The 14,782-nt window shown below is 47.0% G+C and overlaps 1 protein-coding gene across 1 annotated transcript in view; it reads left to right on the top strand.

Moving 5' to 3' along the window:
* The first annotated feature begins 211 nt into the window (after positions 1–211).
* Positions 212–14,782, top strand: part of msps (msps cytoskeleton-associated protein 5) — a 74,032-nt gene continuing 59,461 nt past the window's right edge. The window contains exons 1-10 of the mRNA XM_084600956.1: positions 212–479; positions 2,368–2,441; positions 2,807–4,222; positions 5,536–5,829; positions 8,133–8,360; positions 8,586–8,771; positions 9,910–10,001; positions 10,114–10,171; positions 10,373–10,498; positions 11,453–11,598. Coding sequence (XP_084457082.1) covers positions 2,385–2,441; positions 2,807–4,222; positions 5,536–5,829; positions 8,133–8,360; positions 8,586–8,771; positions 9,910–10,001; positions 10,114–10,171; positions 10,373–10,498; positions 11,453–11,598 — 2,603 coding nt within the window. The 5' untranslated portion in view covers positions 212–479; positions 2,368–2,384. The remainder of the gene's footprint in view (positions 480–2,367; positions 2,442–2,806; positions 4,223–5,535; positions 5,830–8,132; positions 8,361–8,585; positions 8,772–9,909; positions 10,002–10,113; positions 10,172–10,372; positions 10,499–11,452; positions 11,599–14,782) is intronic.

Below are 14,782 nucleotides of genomic sequence, written 5' to 3'. Positions count from 1 at the left end.
TTTTACCTAGTTTTGCTGCAAAACGCTGAATCTTGCCAAGCAACCTGCCCCAAAACAAAAAGTACACTTGTTACTGAGCGTTTTATTATTCGGTTGTGTATTCAATTTACGTAAATTTTATTCGATCAATTCGATCCCATATGTAGCGCCCCACGTGAGCGCTCAAAGCACGCTCAAAGGCTCAAACGTCTACAGCTATCTACAGCTTTGATTGGTTGAATTTGTATGTGCGATCTCCCACTTCACTCGCACGTCCAGTCAGCGCTGCCTGTGGTGCGCTTCACAGCAGTGCGTAGCATGGTGTGCAGCCAGTGTAGCTGCGTGTAAACGTAAGTTGCGGTGTGCGTTGCTGAAATTTTCATCCGCGTTAATTCGTCGCTTTTATTCGGAGGCGTCTAAATGACAGCAGTGATTTGACAAAGGTGTATTCGTGCATCGCTGAGTTTGCAACGGGACGCTCGTCAATGGTACTGTGCTTGGTGAGTACCGTAGAAAGCGACGGATACCCTCTCCGATATTCGAACACAGTGCTTTAGTACTGTCAGCTTTCAGTTTACTGTTTTGTGCTTGACTGAATTTTGTTTGTTGTGCGCGAAGAGCTAGAAAAAACTAGTCGCCATTACTCGCTTGTCTGTCGTATATATGCGTCAAGAGTATTGGAGTTAACGGTCGTACGCCGAATACTTTTGAATTTTGACAGGTTTTCTGCCGTTCGCTACATGCAGAGCTGTAACGATGGCAGTGAAAGTCGTCGTTTTCTGCGAAATTCAGCTAGGGCTTATATAGACTTCCCTTTATATTTTTTTCCCATAACATGACGGTCCTTCACCGATGGCCCCCGCTGCGGTTTTCGAACACTTTTTCGTAGGCGGCCTGCGAGCTGATCTCATTGATTGCACAAGTAACCCCGCCTCGTTTGCCTGAATGTTCTCTTGTTTCGAAACTAACATTTCTTAGCCTTTGCTGTTTCTTCGTATATTTACAGATATTACCCGGATCAATAACTGCGTCAACGCTCTTTTTTTACTTTTTCTCCTGTGGCGTCAAACCTTTTCTGTTGACGGCTCCGGTAACCGACCTGTCCGAGAGCAGTGCCGCGCGTCTGTTGACCTTGATGACCAGCGCTACATCACGATGATTGCTTTTACTGCTCTTTTTGCCATTTTAGCGCCGGTTTCATCCGAGGCATCACTGCTTCGCCTCGAATAACGCTGACGGGATGAACGGCCGGCGTTCTCACTAGTCTTCCACATTCAGTCAGCGACTTTCGAACTAAATATACAGTGACATGAGTTGCTAATTGTAACGGTTACCTTAGTTTCATTCGGCGCAATGCTGTTGATCTTTTTGGCGGAGATTTGAAGGCGGCATTTTTCTTGTTAGCGTAAATAGGCCACCAACGGTGCACCGCTCGTGCATCATCGAATGCCGCTTTTCCGGAATACCGGCGCGTGAGACTGCCTCGAGAGCACTCACCTCACGTTTTTGAGGGACAGTAGGCAGCGTATATTCATAGCTTGCAACCAGAAAGGAAGTGTTTCGATTTTTAGGCACCTCCATGCAACTGCCCTGTGATTTCGACGAAACGTGAACATTTGGTATCTACAGTTTCGACGCACACCTGTGTCGATTGCCCCGTATTCACTGCCATATAAACGACGAAGTTGACCTAAATAGATGCAAAACATGGGTGCATTTCTTCACTGTTGGCACTAGTAAACACTAAATCACCTCGACATGGGTGGAGAGCTTTATGGTGAAAGGGAACTGTTTTGGGGTAAAATGCGCGGCAAATGTGGCACCAGTTTTTTTATTTTTTTTTTTTTTCTGTGAGCCAGATAACGTTTTTCTTTTTTTTTTTTTTCTGCGAGCTCACATCCTGAAGTATTTTATTAGCTTATGTTAGTGCTGAATCGAAATCGTTTATTGCAAACTACTGTGCTGATTATAAGCTGGCTTGATTGGCAACTTCGTTTTTGGGCGCGTTAAACAAGACAGGATGGTCACGCAAAATTCATCGTATTGGGATGTATCATGTTTTATATATTGTCTTGTGCTGACTTTAGTCAATAGTTTAGCAACATAGGCCAGTCAGGAATTGTGGTTGAAGTTCACTGGCCCATGCCTATGGTAAAAAAAAAAAGGGGGGGGGGGGGGGGGGACATTGGTGAAGCGTTATCACTACCTTGCTCTCAATGCTAACTGTACAATTAATTTTTTAGTGGGGGCAGAAGAGCCTAATAACATTAAAAAATGTGAATTGTCATGACTTCAATCAATAATTCATGTGCGCTGTCACTAGATGTGTTTATAGCAGGTTTGCCTCCTCCATTGTAGATCTTAAATGCCCTTCTGTTTCATTTCCAGGCTTCTGACAAAGGAACATGGCTGATGATACCGAATACCTAAAGTTATCCATAGAAGATCGTTGCCAACACAAGGTGATACTGCAGCTCTCATCCTCGGCATTTGCTGGATTTCGTTTTCTTGTACTGGTCAGATTTGTGGTTCATTCCTGCATCTTATATAGGGTTTGCTTTACAACACAGGCTTCATAATGTTTCATGTATGGTAGTTGCACTTTTGTGCTGTTTAAGATTACCCGCTTAAAACTTGCACTGTTGTAACAGGTGCACTATGCAATTTTGGAACTGCCACAAAACATTTCGTGCTGCCTTGAAGCTGTGGAGTAAAAATATAATTGTCAAGAAAATGTGGCTTGAAGCTCTCCCCGCATATTTTGGTGTTGTCGATAGGTTTTGGTGATCTTCAGTGCTCATTCCACTTCTGCCGTCTTTTTCTACAGTTGTGGAAGGCCCGTTTGAGTGGATATGAAGACGCAACAAAGCTGTTTGGCTCAGTCACAGATCCAAAAGGTCCGGAGTTTCAGAAGTTCTTGCCCCTCGTCAAGAACTTTGTCACTGACAGCAATGCTGTATCCCAGGAGAAGGGGCTGGCAGCTGTCCTTTCATTTGTTGAAAATGCACACCTGGCCAATCGTGTCTGCGGTGACGTTCTCACGGGGCTTGTCTCCAAGTGCATCGCAGCTCCAAAGCAAAAGACGCGAGAGCTGTCACAGGAGATAATTTTCATGTATGTCGAAATAGAGAAACAGGAGGCAGTTGTGGAAGAGCTTGTGAAAGCCCTGGATAACAAGAACCCCAAGATTGTGTCCGGATGCGTGGCCACGTTGAGGGAATGCTTGCGTCTGTTTGGTGCTCGCGTCATTGCAGTTAAGCCTCTCTTCAAGGCCCTTCCCAAGTTGCTTGAGGATAGAGACAAAACTGTACGGGATGAAAGTAAGTTGTTGACTGTTGAGCTATATCGCTGGATTGGTGATGCACTGAAGCCCCTGCTGCAGACGCTGAAGCCAGTTCAAGTGTCTGAGCTTGAGGCAGAGTTCGCCAAAGTGGAGAAGGGAGGTGCGACCCCCGAGCGCTATATCCGTTCTGAGCAGCTGAAAAGGGCGCAGGCAGCCGAAGCTGGCTCTGATGCAATGGACGGCGGAGAAGTGGGTGAGGAGTGTGGTGGTGACGCTGCAGCCCCCGTGGATGCATACGAGCTCTTGGAAGCTGTTAACGTCCTTTCCAAGCTTCCTAAGGACTTCTACGAGCAATGTGAGGCCAAAAAGTGGCAGGAACGAAAAGAGGCGCTTGAGAAACTGCTTGAGCTTGTGAACAACCCCAAGCTTGAAGTTGGCGATTATGCCGATCTCGTAAAAGTGCTGAAGAGGATGGTGGCCAAAGACAGTAATGTGATCGTCGTGGCACTGGCTGCCAAGTGTCTGGCTGGGCTGGCTGCTGGCTTGAGGTACAAGTTTCACCCTTACGCCAATTCGTGCATATCTACTTACATAGAGAAGTTTAAGGAGAAGAAGCAGAACGTCGTTACCGCACTGAGAGAAGCCCTGGACAATGCTTTTCAGGCTACAAACTTGGAAGCCATCTTGGAAGATGTCACGGCAGCTCTCGACAACAAAAACCCACAGATCAAGGGGGAGACAACTTTGTTTCTGGCTCGTGTTTTCTCCAAATCGACTCCTACTGTGCTAAACAAAAAGCTTCTGAAGGCACTGGTGACATCACTATTGAAGACTCTGAATGACTCTGACCCAGCAGTGAGAGAAGGCTCGAGCATGGCCTTGGGGACTGCGATGAAAGTGGTTGGGGAGCGGGTGATCATGCCATTCCTAGGAGACCTGGACAATCTCAAAATGGAAAAGGTAAGCAGTCATTATGTTTTTGGCTCGCTGGAGTGCTACATGATCCTAGAATTTCTTTGGACCTTGTCAAGGCGTTTTTTTTTTTATTATTATTGTTATTGGAGGGGAGGGGAGGGTCGGTCTGGTGTAGGCACAGCACACAGGCTAGGGAGCACTAATTTCTTTTTAGCATGGGTTAAGTAGGGTCATTCCAAAGCACCTTGCAGGCTCCCAGCCTCCGAAAAGTATTCCAATTTAAGCTTATTTTCTTGAATTACATCTGTAATGTTTGAATTTAATAAACACTATTAAACCTTTTCTTTAAGTTTACCATCGCTTCAAGGCACATGTATCTGCCACTTTCTTGATGGTTTCGATACCCATTTCAGAGCAGCTCTGTATCACTTTATGTAGCGTGAGAAAGTTGGGTGGATGAACTTGCTTCGAACGTCAAAGGCTATGAGGAGAGAACATGGCCCTTATTATTGCATTGCTTTGCAGTTTGTCATTTTGAAGTCAATGGATAGCTACTATGAACTTTTTTTTTTTTTTTTTTTTTTTTTTACTGCTCTATGATTATGAAAGTATAATGTGCCTCGCTGCAATGGCTCCACGGCTGCAGCAGTTGTCTGCCAAGCCTGAGGATGCTAGTTTCATCAAGGATTAAAAAAGGGGGGGGGGGGGGGGATAGCAATAAATTTCTGTATGAAAACCATGTTTTACTAATCAAAAGTCCAAAACTCTTTTGACGGGAATAGTCAAGAACTGTAACCACTGAGCCACTGTGGTGGTGGACAAGTGCACTTGTTCCTTTGCATACCCTGGTGTTAATGAGGGTAGTGATTAACGGAGCCTACATAGTATGAAGAAAAAGAATGTGCAGAAACATGTGAATATGGATGCTGTAGCTCCATCTTGGACGTACGATCTACTCGTGGCATCTGCGAAACATTTGATAGCTTTGACTGTGGTAATGGATGCGGGAATCATGATGCAGGCAAGAATAGCTCCAGGCAGGCAAGAATAGCTAAAGGAATGTTACTTTTGCTTTGAGTATAGGTTGGCTACAGTAAAGTATATTTGAGGGGCAAGAGGCGATAAAATGCCTTGTGGAATTATGAAGATAAAGCACTGTACTTTGAGATGGTAAGTATGGAAAGTTAAGATTTCATTTGTTGGCAGTTGTGCTGGTGTCTCTGTTTATAGTCGGCTTCAAACAAGCTGAATAGTTCTGAAATAAGTCTGCTCGATGAATAAGGCTTTCCTGGCTGTTGTTTAGTTGCCCTGTTGTAGTGCTTAAAACTTGCGCCTGCGAATTTGGCATGAACGTGCAGGTTAAAGAATGCTGTGAAAAGGCAGAAGTGGTTGCAGCCCCGCCTCAGAAGGCCGCACGCAAGCCTGCAGCAGCAACAGCAGCCTCTCCAGCCAGGGCCAGTGCTGCGCAGCCGAAGCCAGAGGCCCAGAGGAAGCCGGTGGCAGCAGCAGCTGCTGCCAAGCCTCGGAGTGGTGCCAGAGTGGTGAAACCAGCAGCCTCGGCTGCACCGGCGGCCGCACCTGCAAAAGCTGCACAGAAGGCCAGGACTGGTGGCCCTGCAAAAGCACAAACGGGCAGCGGTGCAACTTCCAAGGTTCGTGCATTTATTCCCCACCTCATTTTTTTTTTTTTCATCCGAATTATCCAAGCAGGTTTCTTTTCAGTGCGAAAACATATCTAGCTTCATTACAAGGAAAGCTGGTAACATGTACAAAAATCGTACCAAAACTCACGATCACTGCGTACGCCCGTGGGTATGGTGTCATTCTCTCCCAACAAACTGGCGACGTTTCGGCGTGAACTTCATGTCTAGCACACTCACATTGTCAGCAGTGAGGCCTTTTTCTCCTGGAATCACTTCATATTGAACTTCCTGCCCTTTCCAAATGCGGTGAAGTTTACGGGATTGTTGTATCGCGATGTGGTGGACAAAAATGTCCTTGCCAGCGTCGATGCGGTTGATGAAGCCGTGGCCACCGATCACATAAACCACTTCACTCATCCATTCTCGGGAAACAGAGGCTTTCTTTAGGTGTTGCACCGCTTCATGTTGGCGTTGCATGCGGTTAGCCTCACCTTTAGGATGCTTGTCCATGGGCGGGCTAGGGGCAGCACGGCACTAGCGGAGCTGCGCTTCATAGTTTTGGATGGATACAGCCACATATCCGGACATGAGGTGGTCCGCACCCAAGATGAGGTCAGCAGGCAAGTCCGCAAACACCGGGACGCCCACCAGTGCGTTGCTGCCAGCCTCAGTGCAGATGCAGAGATAATTGCACTAACGGGAACAGTGCTTCCTCCCAAGCCTTGCTGTGGAGACGAGGACCATTTACTCGGGGAGGGACCGGTGCATGACGTTGGAGTAAGGCCGTTTGCTGAGCGCCAGTTGACACCAGTGCGGTCAACTCCCCGATGCCGTCGACATGCACCGGCAGGAAAGGAAAAGGATGGTTCTGGAAATGTATGCACGGGCGGGCAGCATGAGGACAAACCTTATACATGTGGCCATGGTCCGCATGAAAAGCAACTGCGGCACTGCTGTGGGGTTGCAGCAGATGTCCCGGCGGCAGCAAGGATCCCGCGACGACCGACGGTGTCATGCAAGGCGGCCACCCGGTGGACAAAGATGGAGAGGCTGTCGGTGTCCAGTGTGGACATAATCGTTGCGTGGGTGGCATCATGAAGCCCGTCGACGACATACTGTTTAGCAGCGGACACGGGCCGCTCGATATTGCAGATCTGAAGAAGACTGACCTTGTAATAAATGTATAGGGCGACATCTTCATCTGGAGCCTGGCACCGCATTTCATTGTCGTGAATTCAATATCGTGCGCACTGGCCAGGAGTGTAAAGGCGGCAAAGGGGGCAGCGGTCCAGGCCAACCAAGTGGTGTAGCGGCGGCCTTCATACATGTGCCAGGCACGGGCGGCACCACAGAGATGATCTTCCGCGATGACGAGCGTGGGGGCGGGAGACCAGGCGGAACGCCGTGCAGTAGCGTCAACAACTTGAATCCACGCTTCGGTGTCATCAGAAACACGACGGAACTCCGGGAGCACCCTGAGGACAGAGAAAAGCGACCAAGCGCTGCAGTGAAAGAGGCGGATAACTCCCGGAGGGTGGAAAGGGATTCGGGAAGGAGGGCCAGGGCTGAATCTGTCGAGAAGGCTTGGGCACTGTTCTCGGGCGGGATAGAGGTCTCAGGTGCCAAGTGAGCCAGCTGTGTGACTGTCCGGCCGCTTAAAGGAGGAGCGGGTCGGTGAGGTCTGGATCTGGCCCGACGTTACTAGTCGACTGCACCATTGTAAAGGAGAACAAGCAGAGACACGGCCGTTCTTAGGAGTGCCCTGCTTTATTCTGTCTTCGTCTTCTCCTGCATTCTTCACCTCGTCGTCGCCTAAGTATATCACAACATATATATATGCACATTAATTGCTGCAGTGGGCGATCGAAACTGATAGCATGCATCACACCGCATGTGTGTGTTTACTTCTTGTGAGTATGCGCAGCTGTTTCCTTAGAGAAATTGATCCCACATATCTGTTAATTCTCCTTGGTAAGTGGAATAAAATTTACTTTTCGCTGTTTATTATTACAACGCACAAGCCAAAAGCATCGCGGCTGGTTAACTGCAAAACTTAGTTATTATGTGCTATTTGAAAATTCGTAAAGTTAACCAGAACGTTGCCGTTAGTTAACGCGAGTTGCACACAGCCGACTGCAACTTGTTGGCGACGCCAAGGCTAGCAGACGACTCGGCCTGCACTCTACCATTCGTTTAAGAAGAAGCAGCCGGTGAAAGTGCAGCTGAATCGAACGGACCCTTAGTTTGTAGGTGGCTGTAGTGCACTCAAGAACCAGTTTCCATGGTTACCCCCTCTCTCTCCCTCCATGCAGCCTGTGTTCTCCGAAGTGGCTCTCTCGGATGAAGAGGTTCAGGCCAGGGCAGCAGCTTTGTTCCCGGAGGAGTCACTTACGGCACTGGGGAGCACAAACTGGAAGGACCGCTTAGCTGCCGTTGAGAAGATGAAGGAGGTCATCGAAACGATGGACGACACTCTGCCCGTGCAGGTTGTAGCGAAGACGCTCTGCCGCAAACCTGGTCTTCGAGACACCAACTTCCAGGTTTGTATTCCTCCTTTTTAAGTGGCCACCCTGGTTTTCTTCTCGCTGTCATTACTAGATCGACTGGTAGTACTACAAACGGTAGGATGTGGGTCGACCTAAAGCTCTTACACCTTTTAAAATGAGCTTCCCCTTCAAGTGTGTCGACAGCTACATCATCCTGCAGGGCAGTTAATTCAATGCTTCTCTGTGCTATATTCACCATTATGATGTGCACTCATGCAGGTGCTTAAGCTGAAGCTGGAGATGCTGGTGACAGTGTTGGGAAGGGGCCCCGTGTCCCTCTGCGTGGCTGACTTCCTGCTCGCAGACCTGGTGGACAAAGTCGGGGACATCAAGAATGGCCAGAGTGCTGCGGCTGCCCTCACCGCTCTGGCAGAGGCCACCTCTCTCGACCATGTCAGCCAGGAGGTGGGTGGGCCTTGTTTGAGCCGTGCTTCCTACACATTTTGTGCCACAGCCTGCACCCAATAACTGGACAAAATGTTGAGGCAAAAGCCTTAAAAACAAAAAAGCTCATGAGGGGCATCCGCAGGAACTGTGCACAAGATGTGTCCACGTGATTCTGCAGGATATTGGTTGGTTACTGGCTATGTGATGACCAGTAGTTATAGTTAATAGATAATGATAGTCAATGAGGAGTAAGAGAGAGTCCCCCTCTCTACTCTAGTTCTCTTCACTGGCTATCATTATCTATCACTAGTCAGTGAGGAAAAAGTGGATCTCTCTAGAAAGAGAAAAAGAAAGACTTTCCTTTCCCTTACTCCTCCTTCCCACTCTCAAGAGAGAGAAGACAGAGGGAGCGAAGCTCCTTCTCTCTCTTGAGAGAGGGAGAAATCGGGCAGCAGGGCGGTCAAAATGCTTTTGCTTTGCTGCCCGTAAGATGGCTTAAGTGCTCCCGGGAAATTTTTGTGAGACAGTAACGAGACTGCACACAAAACTATGGAAACAACGGACGCATCGATATTATAAGAGAGGCAATGTCATGTCTATTCATTTAGATACTTGAATCCCACATTTTGGGATTTTATTCGGTTGGGAGCATCGAATGTACTAAATAAACGTGCGGATGTTAATGCACGCATTCACTCAGGCAGTTGCAGCCACTGTCACTGCAGTGCTTCTACCGATGCTACACATATTTAACTACCTGACCGTATACCCGCTCACCCATTTTTTTTTTTCTTTTTTTTTTCTTTTTTTTTTTTTTCCCCTACTCCACTGAACTCTTTCAGTTCCCTCTCCTTCTCAATGGACCACGCCACTGTCTTTCTACATCCATAGCCCATGTCCTTCACCTGTGTGTGCCGTGCATGGAAAGCTGGTGTCTAGTAGCTTCTTAGCCTGGTGGGTCTTTCTGTAGCTGTCGTCTCGAGCATGCCAAGGAAAAAAAAAATGCATTTTTACTTCGGTTCTGGATATAATACAGGGTGTATTCTGATACCAATGGTCTGAAGGAGAAGAAAGCTCGTGTTATTCATGTAAATAAGGGGGATTTCAGTCATGTTTTTTTTTTTTTTTTTTTAATCTCTCTTTCTCTCTCATCCAGGTCTTGCAGCTTTGTTTTGCTCAGAAAAACCCTAAGAACCAGAGTGAAAGCTTGGTGTGGCTGGCCAATGCCATCAAGGAATTTGGTCTCAAGTAAGCGTTTGCCTTTTTTTTTTCTAGGCTGCAAAGCATTATTCATCTGGCTGGCTGCAGACAGCCAGATTCTATACCTAACCAGTTTTATTCCGGTGCTGCTCTTTCACAGGGTTCCTGTTAAGGCTGTCATAGAAAGCATAAAGAAAGGGCTCGCTGCATCAAATCCTGTGAGTAAACAGTTCGGCTTTTTTTTTTTGCATGCTGTGACACCTCTACATTTGCTACATTGTTGCCGTGCACTGGAAAGTTCCTGTGTAGTAAACTTTGCACACTATATGAATGTATATCAGCCTGTATGGTGTGTTCTCCTGTTGGAGTGTCCAGTGTGTGTTTTCAGCAGCCGCTTCTCTCTCTCCTTGGGGTAACAGGCTGTGAGGACAGCATCCATCACGCTTGCCGGTGTGCTATACCTCTACATGGGCAAGACCCTGCGCACTCTGCTCGAGGGAGAGAAGGCCACCCTGGTGCAACAACTGGATGCTGAACTGGCTAAGGTAACCTCCCTCACCTACTCCTCCTTCTTCGTCCCCCACTTGTCTCATGCTTGCTTTTCCTTCATTCCTGTTGGGCAGGAAAGGACAGGGGTCAAGGTACATGATGAGGTTTCTCAGCAGTTTTTTGTGATCTGCTGGGGTTGCGTTGTGTGAGGATAGAGATTGAAAACCCTGACTCTTTCGGAACAGGGCCTTCACACAGGAATGCTTTTGATCTGTCATTCACTCACTCACCTGCTCGTTTACGGTCTTGGTTATTTATATATTAAGTGTCCTACAACACTACCAGGCATTACTGTATTCCATTCATTGTTGTTAGTTGCTCCGCTGTTTTCAGCATTATGTAGAGGTACGATAGATTTGACGTTGGCCTGTGACTACTCCCTTTCAATTCTGCATTGGAAAGGTAGAAAGTGACACGGGTTTCTAATGTCCTAGTCTGCAAGGCCAAGACTGGAAAAAAGGGCTGTGGAGGAGCTCTCCATTTTGGAGCGATCCTTCGGTATTTCCTGCAGTATACTCTGAACAAAGTTTTCTTATCAAATGTATTGACAGCTATGTTCCAAGTGTTTATTAGATCAATTTACTGTGATGCAACCGCTTTTTGGCAGCCTTTTAGGGGCATTCAATGCATAATTTGAACTGTCTGATAATTCAAACATTTTTTCTGATCTCTTGAAGGTGAATTAATGAAATTTTACTAGAATGGCTGCAATGCAGGCAATATCAGATCAAGCTTCCTATGTGAGGAAAGTTCATTTCGGCACTTCGTTTTTCTTTCCTAAACAAAGTCCCCTAGGGCTCCTCTTGAGTCTGTTGCTCAGCAGCTTCATCGCTGAAAGCACCTGTACTCTGTACCCATCTGAGAGGGTGCAGGGGTCACTGTTGTGACAAATTCGTCTACACCTGCGCAGTGCTGTGATCAGTGTGGGGCAAATGTGTTCCCACGTGCAGCTGGAAGGCCAAAAGCCCCCTGCACCCATTCGTGGCGTGGCAGCTCCCTGTGGTGTTGAAGGCATGGGCGGAGCTGGGGATGCTGCAGACGATGTCCAGGAAGCTGCTGTGAACATGGAGGATTTAGTCCCTCGGACTGACATCAGGCAAGCCCCCCCTCTCACTCTCTCTCTCCCTTTTTAAAGCGGTTCTGAGCAGGGTTTTCAAACTTAAGGCTTCCTTTTTTTTTTTTTTTTTTGTGCAGTCACTGTCTCTGTTCATCTGTTATTTTGGGAACAACCAAAAATTTGTCTTTTTTTTTCTTGGTGTACTATGCAGCCTCTTCCAAGTAATCTGACCATTGATTAGAAACGAAACCAAGCCCACTGAATGTTGAAAAGATTGCCGACTATGAATGGTATGCTGCAGTGCCAGTAACAAAAACGTGCAGAAAGAAGCCAATCCACCTCTTCACTGATGTACTTCCCTGGACGTTGAAGCACCTTTGGGTCAACCTTTGTCATCACCAAAGCTTCTTGCGGAAAGTATTGGCACTTTCCCTTGTAGTCAGACCTTGAGAGCTGCTGTATGCGGTGTATAAAGTGTGATCCCTTCATCGTTAGACTCTCCCAGAATTGGGAATCTTCATATACACCCCGTTCGATACCTATAGACTTTTTTCACAAATCGGTGTTTCGGTAGCACCATTGCCCAAAATGGGTGATATCAAGCGTCCAAATGGGTTATGCCGCCATTTTCGACTGGGCGCCTCATGAAGGCCTGGCTGCAACCAAACGACCACATTTCTGTATGCAATTTTCACGCCCTGCTTCAGTCTTCTTCCACTTCGACTGTATTGTGCCGCTTGACTTGATATACGGTTCGTGTGCCCGCGTGGACAATCAGTGTAGTGTAATGGCAACAGCAAATCCAGCCAGTGCATCTGTCTCCTCACCTACGGCTTGGTGTATTAACCAGCGGTAAGTGTTTTTATAGTTACTACCGTGCGCAGTGACTGTAGTCGTGGATTGAATATGATCAGCTTCTTGTTCCACAGTCAAGAGTTACTCGATTTAGCGAAAGTAAACGCGTATGCACCGCTATCGGCAAAGATTGAGGTGCCGGCGGCAAGCTGATGTGCAGCAGAAATAAACACGTCTTGGTTGCTCCACAGGCTTCCGATGCGACTCAACTTGGTGCAGCACAAGTTGGTCCCAAACCTAGCGAAGGCAGGAGTATGACGTTCGAGCAATGTGGTACCTACTGAAAACCAGGTGCTATACTATTTGAAAATGAGCTTGCGTGTGTGAAGGCGAACGTAATGTTTTGGTGATCTGAAGTACTGCACACATGCCTCTTGGCTCGTGAATTTCTCAGTTTGCGGTAGAGTGTTACTGACCAAGTATGGAATTAAGACTCGCTTGAAAGAACAACAAACGGAACCCCTTACTCTAAGTACCTGAAAGTGTTCGGTCGAAGAGATGGCCTACAGCATGCTGTTTGGAAATGTGGTATTTTAGATCCAACATCCAAAAGCAGCTCATGCTACAACCGCTTTCTTGAAAAGCTCCGGTTAATTAGACCACGGGGGGACTCTCAACTTGCGCTCACGTCGCACAGCACACGGGCGCATTTTGCATTTCACCTCCATCAAATACGGTCGCGAAGGGCTTTGCAAAAGCACGTTACATTTAACTGTGCAGGCGTGCATGTATGTGTGTGCGTGCATTGTTAGTCAGAAATACCAGAGCATTTTTCTTTTTTCTTAAGGCACCAGCAAAATATTTCTGGGCAAGTCTAGGAACATAAACGGGCGCGGGAAAAAAGTGAGCTTGCACTTCGTGTAATACAATTAGGGAGACGACTGACTTCACTTTTATTTTTGTGAATAACCTTGCTTATGACCATCCAAACGACATTAAAGAAAGGACTGAGGACAACAGGGGCTTGCCAGAAGTTAGGCGGACAGTGCATTCAGAGGCCTGCGACCTCCCAAGATGTGCTGTCATAGAAGTCATCGCACTTGTGCAATATCTACTAGGTCAGCAAAGCCGTCCTACATAGAGTGAATGAAGACATTATGTTTATCAAGGCAGATGTCAGGCTTTCACAAACTGTGAACAGCAAGGCTCATTGTGTGTGGTTGTCCACAAAGAGACAAGACAAACTTCAAGGCTGGAGTAGCCATGGTTTGATCTAGTTAGCACACCCTGCAAAATAGACTATTCTCTTTCCCGTGGCCTTCTGGTTGGGTGCAGCTACCACCGCCTCTGCATATTGGGTTGCTCAGGAAACCGGTTCAGCTTGAACATATCACATCGTCGTTACTCTCGCTGAATGCTTCCTTGGTCAAACCTTACTCCCGAAATCATTTTTTCCGTTGCTTGTATGTTGTGTTTCCATTGGCCTGTGGATTTCTGATGAGCATACGTCATCATTTACGGGGGCAAAGTCACTCGAGACAAAATAAGCAGAAACATTGATGACCATAGCTACCGCTTTGCATATGGCAAGCTCAGACAACACTGACACATACTCTCGACACCAGACCGTAAGAAGCACCCCCCATGAAAATGCCTATAGGGGCACTACAGAAAGCCGCCTAGCTGTCATCATCAAAAGTTCTTCAGAGAGACATTGTCATTGCTCCAGCACTCAATTGGTAGCCGACGTTTGTAACTGCAATTTATTACTTTTTTTTTACGACTCCTGCTGATTGTTTCTGCTATGGTTCTGCTGCATACTTGGTACTCCTTTGTTTAGAAGCGAAAACATTTATGGCTGCGTCGCCATCTACTGGGGTAACTAGGGCACATATGTGTCAGATGCCTCCTACAGACAAGTGCTAAATAGCCAGCTACAATGTTGAACGCATCACAGAAGGTTTGCTTCATTGGCTGGTCAATTACTTAAGAATTCACTGTTATTTTGTTTTCTTTTCTTTTTTTTTAACGTAACCATGCTTCGGCAATGCTAGCACCTTTTATATGCACAAACTGAGGCACCTCGGCCCAATGTGACCTCATTGCGCTGCCCACCACTACATCGTGCCAGCACCACTTTTTTTATATATCCCTGAATCGGCTGATATCACAAGATTCTATTGCAGCATCGTTAAAGGTCCCATGTCTCAGAAAATCCAGCTTTGTCGTGCTCTAACCAAAGGAAGTAATTAAGCAGAAAATAATATGGAGTGAATTTGGATGTGGTTGGAAATGAACCCAGGACTTACTGGTTGCGAGATTCTTATAGGCCACAAAGGCGCTTTGATTCAGGTGGACCAAGTGAATGGGCAATGCATATGGGACTCTGTAACTCGTTTAGATTCTACTCTTTGGAGCGAAACTTAAC

The sequence above is a fragment of the Amblyomma maculatum genome, chromosome 4, assembly GCF_055883805.1.
Source record: "Amblyomma maculatum isolate TAMU_Amacu chromosome 4, ASM5588380v1, whole genome shotgun sequence".
Taxonomy (NCBI): Eukaryota; Metazoa; Arthropoda; class Arachnida; order Ixodida; family Ixodidae; genus Amblyomma; species Amblyomma maculatum.
Note: the sequence above shows the minus strand (reverse complement) of the source record. Positions and strands in the feature narration are given on the sequence as shown.